The sequence below is a fragment of the Rhineura floridana genome, chromosome 16 (assembly GCF_030035675.1).
Source record: "Rhineura floridana isolate rRhiFlo1 chromosome 16, rRhiFlo1.hap2, whole genome shotgun sequence".
Classification (NCBI taxonomy): Eukaryota; Metazoa; Chordata; class Lepidosauria; order Squamata; family Rhineuridae; genus Rhineura; species Rhineura floridana.
The window spans coordinates 17,917,638-17,932,689 of NC_084495.1; the positions used below are offsets into that span (position 1 = coordinate 17,917,638).

Consider the following 15,052-nt stretch of genomic DNA (forward strand, 5'->3'; position numbering starts at 1 on the left):
ATACAGTGGTCGCTGCTCCTGGATTAAACATACAAGGACAGAAGAAAAAAGAGAATTGCGGGTTCAGCCTGGTATTAAAATGAAAGCTCTTGCATTGATGGCGTCCTTAATAATTGTTTTCAAGCCTGACCCTATTGATCAGCACACAAGACCTGGTGTGAGACGTTAATGTGGTCCAAGAGTGAGCAGATATCAGGCTTTTTAGGACCTGCTTTTTATCACTAGAACCCCAAGATCTACCAATGAGGGCCAGGTGCAAAAGACCCACAGTTAGAATTAAAGAACAGGGTGCCTCTGAGCACATTCTGAGCTGACAAATTTGTTTTCAGTACTAGAACTGAACTTGCAGTCCCTTTCGTACAAAAGGCCAGTCCTGGTTAGATTTTTTTTTTCATTGCAGCAGCCTAATTTAGCTGGGAAAAGGTATTTGGTTGTGGCTATTGTTAAAACAACTGGGAGTCAGAAACCCTTGCCGATCTACTGAAAAGTCACTCGGGAGATCTGCCAGTTGATCCTGCTCTACCTTTGGCCCACCCATGCTCTATGCTGGTGCTAAAACCCAGCCTTGGTTCTCCAGTATTGGTGTGGCAGCAGTAGCTTTCCAGAGAAGTGGTTCTGCTTTGGTAAGGGCAGAGAATGAGCAAGGCCATTGCCATATGGTCCATCTAGCTCAGTAGTGTTGACTCTGATTGGCAGCAGCTCTCCAGGGTTTCAGACGAGTCTTTTCCCAGCCCTACCTGGAGAGACCAGGGATCGAACCTGGGACCTTCTGCATGCAAGGCAGATGCTTTACCACTGAGCTACAGTCCCTCCCATAAGGTCTTGTTCTTCCTTCCAGGCACACGCTGGTGCAGGCTGCAACACACCAGTACCCTGGCTATTTTTTCTGTTTTGTGTTTGCAGAAAAACAAGGGTTAGGCAGCAAATTCTGTCTCGCCTGTACTCTTCTCCCACCTTCCACAACCCCTGTGAGTCACTGGTTGAGCTACCTGTGCTTAAGCTAATGCATAGGATCTAGTATGCCTTTGAAGTGTTGTGTGTTCATCTAAGAAAAATAAAGCCCAGCAGGGCCCAATAATAATGACAGGAATGTATCAAAATAATGCCAATCGTAAAACAAGCAAACTTTTTAATTTCGGTTTTACTATTCCCACTCCGTTTCTCAAGCTGCCGTTTTAACCGGAAGTTCCACTGTGAGCGAGGTTTTTGCAAACCTGATGAGCTTATGGAGCACTCCAGTCTTGGGACTGATAAAAAGGGCAAACGTCTTTTTTCACTCTCCAGCAGCCATTCTCACCAGCGTCTCTTTATCAAATCTGAAGAGATGCCATCCCTCTTCAGTGGAAAGGTCTGAAGCACCACGCCTCATGTAGTACTCTATAGACGGCTTGTTCCAAACAACAACAAGAAAATGCATGCAGCCGCAGTTGGAATCGATCGCTATCTGTTGAAAAGCAAACACAGGTGATTGCGTTTAGGGGAGAGAGCCTATCGCCCCATACCTAGTCATTTTGGATTCTCGCTACCAGTGATGAGAGCTAACCATGGAGCCATTTGGAAAGGCCCACCACATCTTGAATCTGTACCAAAGCCATAAGAATGTAAGAAGAGCCCTGCTGGATCAGGCCAAGGGCCCATCTGGTCCAGCATCCTGTTCTCACAGCGCCCAACCAGATGCCTATGGGGAAATCCACTGCTACAGCATCCCTGATAGGTGGCCATCCAGCCTCTGCTTAGAAACCAATGAGTCTGCTGACTTCCAAGGCATAGAGAACAAAATTTGCTATGTCATCTATGTGTGACAGCCCTTCACATATTTGAAGATGGCTATCACATCATCTTTTAATTGTCTCTCTTCCAGGCTAAACGTACCCAACTCCTCAAAGCTTTCCTCATAGGACGTGTTCTCCAGGCTCCTCGGCATCTTTGGAAGAAGATGCATGGCTCAGTGGGAGCATCTGCTTCTTGTGCAGCAAGTCTCAGGTTTAGTCCCTAACAATTCCAGGTGGGACTGGAAATGACCCCTGTCTGAAAGCCTGGAGAGTGTAGACAATACTGAGCTGGATGGACCACTGGTCTCACTTGGCAGAAGGCATCTTCCAGTATTCTCTCCCCTCTGGAAATGTTCCAGGTTGTCGATAAACTGTGGTGTCCAGAACTAGGCGCAATACTTCAGGTGAGGACTGAGCACATCAGAACAGACTGAAAGAAATTCTCACACTCCAGACATTATACTTTTGTTGACACAGCCTAGAATTGCATTAGCCTTTTTAGCACTGCATTATACTGCTGACTCATGTTGCACTTGTGTTCTCCTGGCAGCTTCAGGTGCTTTGCATGTGTACTGCTGCAAGCAATACATAATGCAAGTTCCTACCTGTAATCTATAATGAAACAGTCTGGACAGTTTTTACCATCTCATCCACTGTTTGTGTGAACAAGACTCTATAGCTGCTTTCTTGTCCTTGCATTTCATGTCAGATTTGATTAATGCAGCCTTTGGCATTTGTCTAAACTAGGAATAGGGAACCTATGGCCCTCCAGATGTTGTTGGACTCCAACATGCCTCAGCCAGAATGGCCAATAGGGATGATGGGAGTTGTAGTCCAACAACATCAAGTTGGGGAAGGCTCTCAGTTGAGTTGTAGCTCTTTTGAGTACTGTAGATTTAAACCTAAACAATTGAAAATATAGGTTACAAAATTATTACATTAAAAAAAACATTTTTAAATGTATGAATTAAATGATAACTTGCCTGGCTTAATCTTTTTAAAAGTTCTGTTCCAATGCCCCAACCTGCCAAAACACAGTTCAGAAAACCTCACTTGTCAGAAGCTGCAAGTTACCCACATGAATAGTTTACATATTTTGACAGTATGTTTTTCATCTTCATAGCTGTGAGCCACACACACAAAAAATAGAATTTTTATGAGTAAAATCCAATATATTACTCTATGCTCCTAAAAATTAAATTTCTTTGGAGTTGAAAAGAAACCCATGCATTTATTTATCGTTATTTTGGAAACTGAAAGAAAAGAAAATGGAACTGCAAAGCCTGTCTTCCTCAGCCTGGTGCCTTCCAGATGCTGAACTCCATCAGCCACAGCTAGGAATGGGCGAATCTGTCAATTTCGGTTTCTTATTTTTCCACTCTTAAGTTCGGCTCTCCACATTTTTACATCAGTGTGCAAATTTTTAAAAAACAAGGCCTTGTGAAAGTTCAGTAGTAGTTTATTCTCATACTGTATATACATCTCTGTATGCAACTTTGCCTAGTGTACACATTTTTGCAAATATAATGCATTTTTATCTAATAAATGCATTTATTTGCACACTCTACCCCAGTATATGCATTTTTGTACACATTACTTGGCTGCAAAATTTAAAGAAGTGGGAATCGTGAAGAATGGCTATGTTTCGCTTCACACACTGTTTTGGAAAGTGCCAATTAGGTAGCTTTGCCTATAAATGCGAACTGAATTGAATTTCTCCCCATCCCTAGGATCAGCTAGCATAGCTAATAATCAGTGATGATGGGAGTTGTAACCCCAAACTTCTGGAGGGCACCAGATTGTGGAAGGTTGTGCTGGACTATATATCAATATTTCATAAACTTCAACCTGGAATGTCAATTATTATTTAAGGCAGGGCTTTTTGTTCGTGTGTGACACTACTCACTGGTACAGAGTACTAGCACCTCTTTTTCTTTTTTCTTTTTCTACCCATGGTAGCCATTTTGTGCTGGCACCCACGGCACTTTTATCAAGAAATGAGTACCAGCACTTCAATTTTTACCAAAGAAGCACAGATGTAAAGAATTTCCCTACACTGCCTTGCAAAATTACATAAAATTATTAACCTAATAAGCATGAATGGCAATTAGTAAACAAAGAAAGACAAAATGGGGGCAAGAAATCCCTATTGACATCCTGTTTTCACATTCCTTTCAGAGCAAAATGGTTCTTCATAAGCCCCTGTGGTGGTGGATGGAGAAAGCAGAGGCTTCCGGCAGGAGCTGGATGCTGATTTTTTTTTTAATGCACTAATTTATATAAATCTGGAAGATGCACACCCAGGGGAAATTAGAAAAAAAATTATGTCCTACTGCATAGGCTGTATATCCATACAAAACATTAAGTGTTGTAACTAGGATGGAGCAAATCTGTCAGTTTCAGTTTCCCTCTGTTTGTCATTTTTCCACTCTTAAACTCAGTTCTCCATGTTTCCACATCAGTTTGTGATTGTTTTGTTTGTTGTTTAAGTCCACATAAAAATCCATCAGCATTTTAGTGAACATTCCTCCTAAGATACACATTTTATTTATTTATTTAACAAAATGTAGATACTGCTTGATTGTCATAAAACCTCAAAGCAATTTACAAAAAATAAAACATTAAAATTATCAATAACAGGCAGTTAAAATGAGTTTTTCAAAAAATTCAGAACCAAATTAAATTCAACAATAACTTAAAAAACAGATTAAAACACGTGTGACTTCTACATTTCTGGATAGGCTCGCCTAAACCAAAAATGTTTTAAGCAGGTGCTAGAAAGAGTACAACAATGTTCCCTAATAAAATGCCACCCTGGGCTCTTGCTGGGAGGAAGGGCGGAATATAAATCAAATAATAAATAAATAAAATGCATTTTTGTGTAATTTTTACTTTCATATGCATCCCTAGTGGTATGCATTTTTATACAAATTACTTGGCTGAACTGCACTTCAAAATGCAGAGAAGTGCAAATTTCAAAAGATGGTTGTGTTTGGTTCACTGCTTCTTTCCAAAAGTGCTAATGAGGTAAGTTCACCTTTAAATGCGTATTCATTAAAATTTCTCTTCCATCACATTTTTGTCTGTTGCTTTTACTAATACAGGCATTTTTATTTCCATTTTACCCCTAGTATATGCATTTTTCTCAAGGGGCACTAGGACACCACCAGTTGGTTATTATCCATCAATAGCTTGAAGCTGGGGAACTGCATTACAAAATTCAGAGAAATGTGAATTTCAAAGGATGACTGTTTGGGGTTCATGTATTGTTTTGGAAAGTGTGAATTAAGTAGGTTTATCTTTGAATGCAAACTGAATCAAAATTCTCCCCCATTGGACTACAACTCCCCATCATCTCTGGTCATTGGCCATACTGGCTGGAGCTGATGGAAGTTAAGAGTCCAACAATATCTTGAGGGCCACAGTTTTCCCAGCTCAGCTTTAGGATTAGCAACTAAGTAGCTGGGATTTCAACCTGGGTCTCCCCGATCTCAATTCAACAATCTAACTAGTGCCCCACACTGCCTTTCACTTTATTATGTGTGAACAGTATTATTTTTACCTCTATATTCATCCATGACGTAGAAGTCTTCTAAGTACAACAACTTGCCAATCCAAGGGTCATAGGTATAATAATACATAGCGAACCCTACAATATCAGTATCTGGGGAGACACAGATCAGCTATATAAGGAAATACTGTTTACGAAGGCCATCAACCAGCTAAAGAATTATGAGTCAGTGATTCGACCTTGGGTTGTACCCAACTAAGTTCTCGGAATCAACTCGTTCAAATTAATATATCGTAAGTTACTCATGTCCCTTAATTTCAATAGGTATACTCTGAGCAGAATAATTAATTCAAATAAATGAATCCACATATTACTGAGGCTTTAATATAGGTGTCGTTGTGAGAAGCATATTTATTTTTAAGGATTTTTTTTTAAAAAAAAATCCCACTCTACCTCCCAAAGCAGGTAGGGCAGCAAACACCGAAACCATTTTTTTTTAAAGAGAAGTACCTCCAAAGCCCCATTGATACCCCCCTTCCTTCTTTCTCAGTGGTCCCTCTTCGGCTCTAATCCACTCAGCACCTAAGTTGGCTATCAGCCCAGTTTTGAGGCTGATCCGTTTTGGCAGGTAGGGCACTGCCCCGCTAACCTCAGTTTGCCCTCAGCCAGGCCCCACCTGCCTGCCTCCTTAGTTACAGTGAGACCAGGGGGTGGCCCTGCCTGCCTGCTTCCTCCTCCCCCTTAGTCTCAGTATTGCCCTTGGAGGACTCAGCAGGGAGGAGGAAGTAAAGGACAAAATTAGAATTAGTTGGCTTTGCCTGCCATTGGCTCTGGCTCCACCTATTGTTTGGGCTACCTGACTTTGATAAAGGTTCCTTGCACCTCCTCATACAAGTCATTAATAAAAATGAAGATCACTGGGCCCAGGACTGAGCCCTGCAATTCCCCGCTCGTCACTTCCCCCCAGTTTGAGAAGGAACCATTGATAAGCACTCTTTGAGTATGATTCTGTAGCCAACTGTGGATCCACCTGTTAGTTCTTCCAACCAGTCCACATTTAGCTAGCTTGCTGATCAGAATATAACAGGGCACTTTGTCAAAGGCTTTGCTGAAGTCAAGATATATTATGTCCACAGCATTCCCACAGTCTAGCAGGGAGGTTACCCAATCAATAAATGAGATAAGATTAGTCTGGCAGGATTTGTTCTTGACAAATCCATGTTGGCTTCTAGTAATCACTGCATTGTTTTCAAGTGCTTCAAGGCCCATACAGCTCGGGACCAGGATACCTGAAAGACCGTCTTATCCCTTATATACCCAGCCGATCACTGCACTCTGCAGGTGAGCGCCTCCTGCAGATACCATCTTATCAGGAGGTTCATTCTGTACAATATAGGAAACGGACCCTTAGTGTGGCGGCACCTACCCTGTGGAATTCCCTCCCCTTAAATATTAGGCAGGCACCATCTCTGCTATCTTTTCGGTGCCTTTTGAAGACTTCCCTATTCCAACAAGCCTTATAAGTTGAGACCTATCCCAGTCTGCATCTGTGTTAGAATTGCTTCTAATATGTCTATTAATATCTTTAACCCTTTTTTTAAAAGATGTTTTTAAAGGTTTTTTAAAATGTTTTTAATGTCATTTTGTTTTAATATATTTTAAGGTCTTTTTATGATGTTTTAAAGTGTTTTTAGTGTTTCTGTTTGCCGCCCTGGGCTTCTGCTGGAAGGAAGGGTGGGGTATAAATAAAATAATAAATAAATAATAAGTGCTTACAGGTTGACCGTTTTATAATCTGCTCCAGAATTTTCCCAGACTGACTGGTCTGTGGTTCCGAGGTCTTTTTGCCCCTTTGAAGATAGGGACAACATTAGCCCTCCTTCAATCATTGGGCAGTTCCAGACAAAATGGAAGTATTTTCAGCAGCTGGTTCCAGTGGCCACTTGCCAGAGATGGGTGGGGCCAGAGGCAAAAGAGGGTAGAACAACAAATGTAAAAGTGACCTGTGTATCATAGGCTAGTTTCTACACACACACACACACACTTTTCTATCCTCCACCCAGGGAAGCAAGAGGCATTGACTGATTGATTGATTGACTGACTGATATCCCACTCTTCCTCCAAGTAGGAGCCAGGGCAGCATTATCAGAGTTCAAGGGTGCATTCTAGTCAGGCAAAAACACTCGAGGAGGGTGCGAAGCAAGGCCAGTGGCGGGTGTGGATGGAGAAGGATGTGGTGTGGGGAGTGTTCTGGGAGCAAGATAGAGAGGCTTGGAAGGTTGTATTTTGACAGTCTCTACCCCGATGTGGCCCTCCAGATGTTGTTGGAGCCCAATCCCCATCAGCCCCAGTGAGCATGGCCAACAGCCAAGGATAATAGAGGGTGTAGTCCAGCAACTTCTGGAGGGCCACAGGTTTCCCATCCCTAACTTGCCTACCTGGACCCTGAGATTATCTTCTGTGGTCCTTCTTTAGGTATCCCCACCAGATGTGATCCAGTGGGTGGCTACCAGAGACAGAGCCTTTTCAGTGTTGGCTTTCTGGTTATGAAATCCCTAGTTATGGAAATAAATGATACCGTTCTTTTCATTAAAGCTTACCATGCATTGCATTGTCCTTTGTTGCCTCGGCTACTAAACACTGGAAGAAAGGACGTGACCCAAAACCATCTCGAAGCAAATCTGAAATGTTAAAGTTAAGGTAGTTGAGTAAAAGGTAAAATATAGTCCTAAAGTAACAGGTGATTATGATAGTTATTGGTGATGGTGATGTTGCCACCAGGATCTGCACAAAATGGAACTCAGAGCAGATTTGGGAGCTCAGCTATGGTGGACTAGGAGGCTTGCCAGAATCCAAACTGTGTTGTTAGGGCTCTTTTCTTTGACAGCGACAAGTGAATTGTGCCAGGACAAAAATAATGGAGGCCAGGACACTAATTAAACAGGCTTCTTACAACAATGCACATACCTGAGGCAGGGATGGGCTACATGGACAACAGACTTTTTGCTAAAACTTTGGCCAGGGGTGGGAGTGGGGGCGGGGGGGATAAATATCCCTGCATGTAAATAACTAGCATGTTAGGGAAAATTAGGCTAGCCCAGCCTTCTTCAACCTGGTGCCCCCCAGATATTTTGGACTACAGTTCCCATCAGTTCTTGCCAGACCTTTTCCACTGACATTTAATTTTCTTTTAGCCAAACTACCCGTGAAATGTGTCTTTGCATAATGTGCAAGATTGCTGGTGCTTTTTTTTTTTTAATGCAGATTGGATCAGGTGGTAGGGGCCTGATGACAGTTCAAAGATTGAAGGCCTGATGCAAATAGGATCTAAAGGAAAGTTTCCTCAGGACCACAACAGGAAAGGGTTCAGTTCTATCTCTGAACCTGTTCATTGTCATCAGCCTCCCACCACCAGGCTTTGTAATCTTTAAAAAAAAAAAGACATGTTAAGTGCAAAGGTGCTACATTTAGTTAGCGCATACAGTTCATTTGGCTCTATGTATAGGTGGAAGTTTTGATATAGGGGCAAACTTAAATGTGTGATTCCTCACCTGTGGGGCAGGGCAGGGGGCCGACTCTGTATGATGCCCTGAACAATGTGAAAGAAAGGGGTGGGGCTAAAAGTGGAATAAAGAAATATGCAGTCTAACATGCTAGGCATTTGCTTTACCTGTTTCTGTTATTTTTACCGCATCAGCCATGTTTTCATAAGCAGCTAGTTCCTGCCGAGAGAAGACACCAGAATGTCACTAGAATAATGAAGGGGACTTTAAAAAAAAAAAAAAAAACTTCGAAAGATCGGGCTTGGTGTCGTTAATGAATGTCAGCTCCTGAACATAAGAAGAGTCCTGCAGGATCAGGCCCGAGGCCCATGTAGTCCCACCAGCTGGTATTCAGAGAGGCACACTGCTTCCAAAAAGTGCCTCAAACAACAGATGACCCTGAATTCTAGTATTAACAGGAGAGAGAGAGAGAGAAAATCTCTTAAGAACATAAGAAGAGCCCCACTGGAACAGACCTGATGGCCCTTCTAGTCCTCCATACCAATCAGAGAACAGGCATGGTCAATGAAACACCACTGCTTTCCTGCTGATCTTGCTAACAACCTGCTGTTTGCTCTTGTTACTTTGTGTGTGTTTTTAATAACCACAGAAGTGTTAAGCTTTCCATAGCTCAGACCTCCTGCTTTGCATGTGGAAGGTCCCAAGTTCAATCCTTGACATCTCCAGTTAAAGGACCTCTGACAGCAAAACTAGGAGATTAACCAATAATATATCAGTTTCGTAAATTCATGGAACGTAATCTCCAAGCTGTAGTCATTTCCGTTTTATAGGATGCGTAAAGAATATGAGATTCGTTCTTAACCCCTGTTGGACAGTACCTATTGAGAAATTACACCTGCTTAACAGGTCCCCCCCCCCGAGGTTGTTTCACAGATTACAAACAGCTCCAATGTCAGTACGGCTGAAAATGAGGTGTGCTGGGATGGTTTGGGGGCACACCAAGGGAAGTGTTGGATCCTTCAGACCAGTCTCTGCCAAGTGGGTGCCCTCCAGATGTTTTGGACTACAACTCCCATCAGCCCCAGCCAGCACATTGTTTCCAGTAGGGAGGAAAATTCTTTGGGGGGGGCGGAGAAAGCTGGAAAATGACAGAGGAGTGCAAGAGTGCTGGATCCAGAGCCAGTCCCACTGCCATCACTCTATGGCATCAGGCCTGATCGCTATACCAGCTTCATAGCCTGCCCCACACCACCTGTGGATGTGGCGGAGACTATGCCACTCTTTCATGTCCCGCTGCTGTCTGTCTGGGGTTTGGATTGCTCTGCCTGTCCCCATTCACAGCACAATTGCATGGATGTTTACTCATAAGTAAATCCCACTGATTTACTTGTGGGTATTATCTGGTAAGGGTGTTTAGGGTTATAGCCTTAAATGTGTGTGTGCTAATCAAAGAGATAGGAAAAGCTTGCTTGGTGAATCCCTGGCATAGTAGAGAAAGACTCTACTAATGGTTGCAGGCTGGTCCACTAGGGCAAGTGGTCCGTTGGCCTGCCATCCTCAGCCTGACCCCCACCTGCCTTCCTCCCTACATAACACCCCTACTTCTTCCTCCTTGCTCTCCGTGTTGCCCTTGTAGAACTCTTCAGGGAAGAGGAGACAAAGCTAGAATCAGTTGTCTCTGCCGGTCATTGGCTCTGGATCCGTCTGCTGTTTGGGCTCCCAGCCTTCAGCCCTACCAGTCCCAAAGAGCAATGGCTGCCACTGCTAGTAATATTAAATCTTGCTAATCTACTAATAATTACATCTCCTCCTGGGGCCTTTTAGAAAACTCTGGGGATCTTTCGTGCTATTGTTGTATTTCATTTCATTTTAACTGATTGGCTTTCTCTTTTTTTAAAAAAAATATCCTCTCCTTTTTACAGGCTGCAGATCACCTTATTTCATATGTGCCCGCTTGACCCCTTCGATGGGCAGAACTGGCACTGTGGCAGGTGCCACATAAGCCTTGTTCTGCACTTGTAAGAACTCGGCATCTGCTTAAAACGGTTTTGTTTAGGCAAGCCTATCCATGACATGCTGAGAAGCACAATTCAACTTACAGGTAGCCAGCTGGAAGCTCTGCAGCATCCTCTTGCCACTCTGTAGCCGCCGGCCCGGCTGAGCATCAGCTCCATCGGGAGCTGCACACAGGATCCGGCAGGGAAGAGCCAGTACCCACAAACAAGGCTACTGGGGAGTAAGGACTCCACATAGGCCACCATGGGAATATTTTTACTGCACCAGCCTATTAGCAGACGGAATTCTCGTGGGAATTGGGATCCAGGGAGTGCTCCGAAGGGGACTTGGATGCTGCATAAGTCCCACACACACAGCTGCTCCCCCACCATGCCCCTGGAAAGCCCCATTTTCAGGGTTATCACTGTCCGTCCACTGGGCTGGCTGTCCCTGGCAGACCCCTGGCAGTGCCACAGCTTAGGCAGGACAGGGGGCTTCCACTGGTGCAGCCCGGCGGTGCCAGGAGCTGGCCAGCTCAGCCGGAAGTCCACCTCATCCAACTCCCCCCAGCCCGGAGCAAAATCAAGTTGGATTGCGCCCTTAGTCTCTTTTATAGTGTACCGTTTGTTGATTATTAATTATCTTTTAAATGTTTTTAATTACTTGTTTAACTGTTTTTATTGATAATTTTTCTTGTAAACTGTTTTAGTACAATCAAGCAGCATGTAAATTTCGTTAAATAAAATATTAAATAAAAATATGTAAACATACCAGTGTGTGTTTTTTTAAAAAAAACAATTGCACAAAATATGCCCAAACACACAGATAACTGTGGATTGTTCCCATAATTCTTTCAGATCTAGCCCTGTTTATGAAGACTGTGACAAAGCCAAATAACATTCATTGGGGAAGTCCCAGGGCAGACAGGGCTATGTCAGTACTCCAAGAGCATCAGTCATTGTTCCATAGTTTGCTCTACTAGGCCATTGGTGGAGATCTGCCCAAGGCCCCTCTGTTGGTGGACACAATAAAACTCTGCCACACATGAAATGCATCAGGTTGTGCCTGTCCCTTGGTAATAAAATTAGATGAGAAAGTTTCTCAGAGAGAGAGAGAGATAAACCACGATCTCTGGTTCCACCTATCAAGGGTCAAATTGTCTACTTAATATTCCAGTTTAATATATGTTTTTAACATGCACTTTGCTTTGAGACTGAGCAGGACACACATTTAATTTTTCTCAAAAGGAATTGATGCACGCTGGCTTTTAAATGCCATGCAGTGTCACAGAGAATAGTTTGAACAGAAAATGCTACAGGTGTGCCAGCTGGAATCCTAAGAGCTACTTGGTTTGCAAAATATACAGCCTCCCTTAATGTCCCATCGTCACTGGGATGCCCATGGCGGCTATCATCAGCAATTAAAAAGAGGCAGATAAACAGATGAAACAGCTGATTGTATGGCATGTTTTAAAAACCAGGGGATGAGAGAGAGAGAGAGACCGTTCTGATCATGGCAACAGCATGCTGAGACAGCTGGGGGCCAAACTAGATTTGATGTTAAAAGTGTTACTGCATTTAGCATCCATTTTTCAAAATGCATATTAAAGGGCTGTTTTCTCTGACTGGCCATCTTCTCGACTTTATCTGGACAGCAAAGAAAGGGCCAAATCAGACATTGCGTTAAATGCGTTATTGGACATATGATGTTTGTGGTATATTGGACTCCACACTGCCTCTTTAGAAAGGAATTGGTGAGTTGACGATGGAACGCTGAAAACTCCTCTTTGAGGCCTATGACATGAGCACGTTGTACGCTATTTTCTTTTTGGTCTGAAATTATTTCTTGTATCAAATATTTGTCTTGGAGAAATCCTTGATATTTGCAGATGTTCTCATGCTCTTAAATTATATTTGTGTGGTGTGGGGACTAACAGATAACAAAAGTGGGTTCTGCGAGGCTTGGCGGTAGCTTAGAGACTTATACTGCAAGGCTAGAAGGAGGACAAAGATTCACCATCTGTCTGCCAGTGATCTGAAGATCTCACTGTCCTTTCTTCATCTGAACACACTCCTTATCATCACAATTTTGTTCAGCTACCTATCTGGACATTTGGACTGCCTGTATGAATTTATATATTTAGATCAGATTTGATGAAATATTGTTATTGATAATGTCACCTGCCAATGGTGTTGTTTAATATTATTTATTCTTATTTTTTTTCCGGTTAGATCTACAAGTAAGAACACCTAGGGTGCATGTGTCCTTGTGTCAATCCTACGGATGGAAGGATCTGTCCACTTCGGTTCTCTCCATTTCTAATTTTTCCAATCTTAAATTTCGTTCTCGACATGCCTGCAGCAATTTGAATTTATTTCCTCATGAAACTTCATCATTTTAGTGTGAATGTCTCCCAATAAACACATTTTGTACACAGTTCTGACTAATGTACACATTTTTGCAAACAATTTCTCCTTATAGAATACATGTTTTTCACCAATATATTCATTTTTATGCACCCTTTCCTCTTTGTTTCTATCTACTGATATAATCTTTTTATACGCCCTGAACCCATCATGCTACAGTTTCCTGGGAATTCCAAAGTGTCAGTGCCACAACACTAAAGGTCTGCTTCTTATGTTATGCAGAATGGACCTCTTGATAAAATGGTATCTGCAGGAGGCCCTCGCCTAACTTCTAGAGTGGTACGACAACGGAGCCAATGACCTAGGGAGGTAATGGGCTCTCCAACACCAGAGGCGTTCAAGAGGCAGATGGACACACCTGCCGGGTGTGCTTTAAGTTGGATTCCAGCATTGAGCAGGGGGTTGGACTCGATGGCCTTATAGGCCTCTTCCAACTCTGCTATTCTCTGATTCTATCTAGCACTTACTTTCCCCCAACTTATTGCACTTATCTGCTGGACCAGCAGTTGATTGGAGTAGATTGTATTACGGCATTCCCAAGTCCAGGGTTCACCAACATGGCTCCTGTGGGTGTAATGGAGCCCCTTAGCTCCTATCCACAAGTGTCCCCTTGTTCATGAGGTGGTGAGAGTGGTTATGGTTTTCTCCCTTGAAAAAAATAAAGAGCTGAAGGAGAAAGTTAGAAAAGTGAAACTGTCTCCTGCTTCCTCTTCCAGCTCTATATTCTATTCAAAGCTCAGGTTTTACCTTGATCCCTTGTAAAAGTTGTGTGTGTGTTGCACCTTCTCTCTTCTTGTCTCTGGGAGGGGGCTGATCTAGGGGAGGGAGAGAGAAGTGGCCAGAGGGGTTGGCGCTCACTCCAAAATCCAAACATATCCAAGGGCTTTTTTTTAAAAGTCAGTGATCCCTACCCTTTCTTCGCCTTTCCCCCTCTTACTTTGATGAGTCGCAGGATCTCCGAACAGTCCCGCGGCTCTGCTGGGCGAATCCGGAAGCGGTTCAGAGAGCCAAAACTCGACATAATGAGGGCATGAAGCAGCAAGGGGGCTGATCGCTTCCCACAAGGGACCTTGAGTACTGCTGGGCCTCTCCTTGGGGATCGACTTCATCCACCATCTCCAAGGGCTATCGTTAGACAAGGCACAAAAGAGAAAAATCTGTGTTCTTCCTCCCTGCCCTACCCTGCCCTATTTTCCCTTTTACAAAAGTGGGGATTTGGCTTTTACCCCCTGCCGCTGTCCATCCCACCTTATGCTCCAGTTGATAGTTGAGCCATCAGCATACACAGATCATATGAAGTGTCACAATGGGATCAGCATCACAATTCTCCACCTCCCCTCTCCTAATCTCCTCCCTTTAATAAATTGCTTTGCATGGGGGTGGGGGAGGAGGAGGACTCAAGGAAACAACAGAAAGGTGGGCCAACTCTGACCACATCTTTCCATGGTCAAACATCATAATTGAATAGATTTAGGCCCCTCCCTCTTACCTTGGAGTCACCTAAGACCAATCTGCGGTCCACAAACCACTGATGGTTCACAAGCTTTATTCAGGTGGTTCACAGAAAGACTGTGCAGCAGTCAAAAATATCTTCCTTAGCACAGTGCTTATTTTTTTTCAAGACTGAGGTTAGGGTTAACAGAGAATTCCAACGGAAATGGGAACAGAAATTGCTAATATTTTCTTATTCCTTCCATGTCTGGAAGGGAAATTAATCCAGTGAACACGATTGGTATCTACTATTATTGTTTTTAGTCTGCAGATGACACATAACTTGCAACTTTTTCTCTTCATTTGCATTGTGGTTCCTTTGCACTGAAATGAATAGTGTGGAATAACATTATA

General features: G+C 43.2%; 1 protein-coding gene and 1 non-coding gene across 2 annotated transcripts; both read right to left on the reverse strand.

The window, feature by feature from the left end:
- Positions 1-738: 738 nt before the first annotated feature.
- Positions 739-813, reverse strand: TRNAA-UGC (transfer RNA alanine (anticodon UGC)). Its single transcript has one exon. It is a non-coding gene; the product is annotated as a tRNA-Ala (tRNA).
- A 460-nt stretch (positions 814-1,273) lies between these two features.
- SATL1 (spermidine/spermine N1-acetyl transferase like 1) lies at positions 1,274-14,228 on the reverse strand. Its single transcript, XM_061599047.1, has 6 exons — positions 14,145-14,228; positions 8,954-9,005; positions 7,884-7,964; positions 5,335-5,436; positions 2,756-2,796; positions 1,274-1,444 (listed from the first exon to the last, which is right to left on the reverse strand). Exons 1-6 carry the CDS (start codon positions 14,226-14,228, stop codon positions 1,274-1,276), a joined length of 531 nt encoding a protein of 176 aa, XP_061455031.1.
- Between the last annotated feature and the right edge of the window lie 824 nt (positions 14,229-15,052).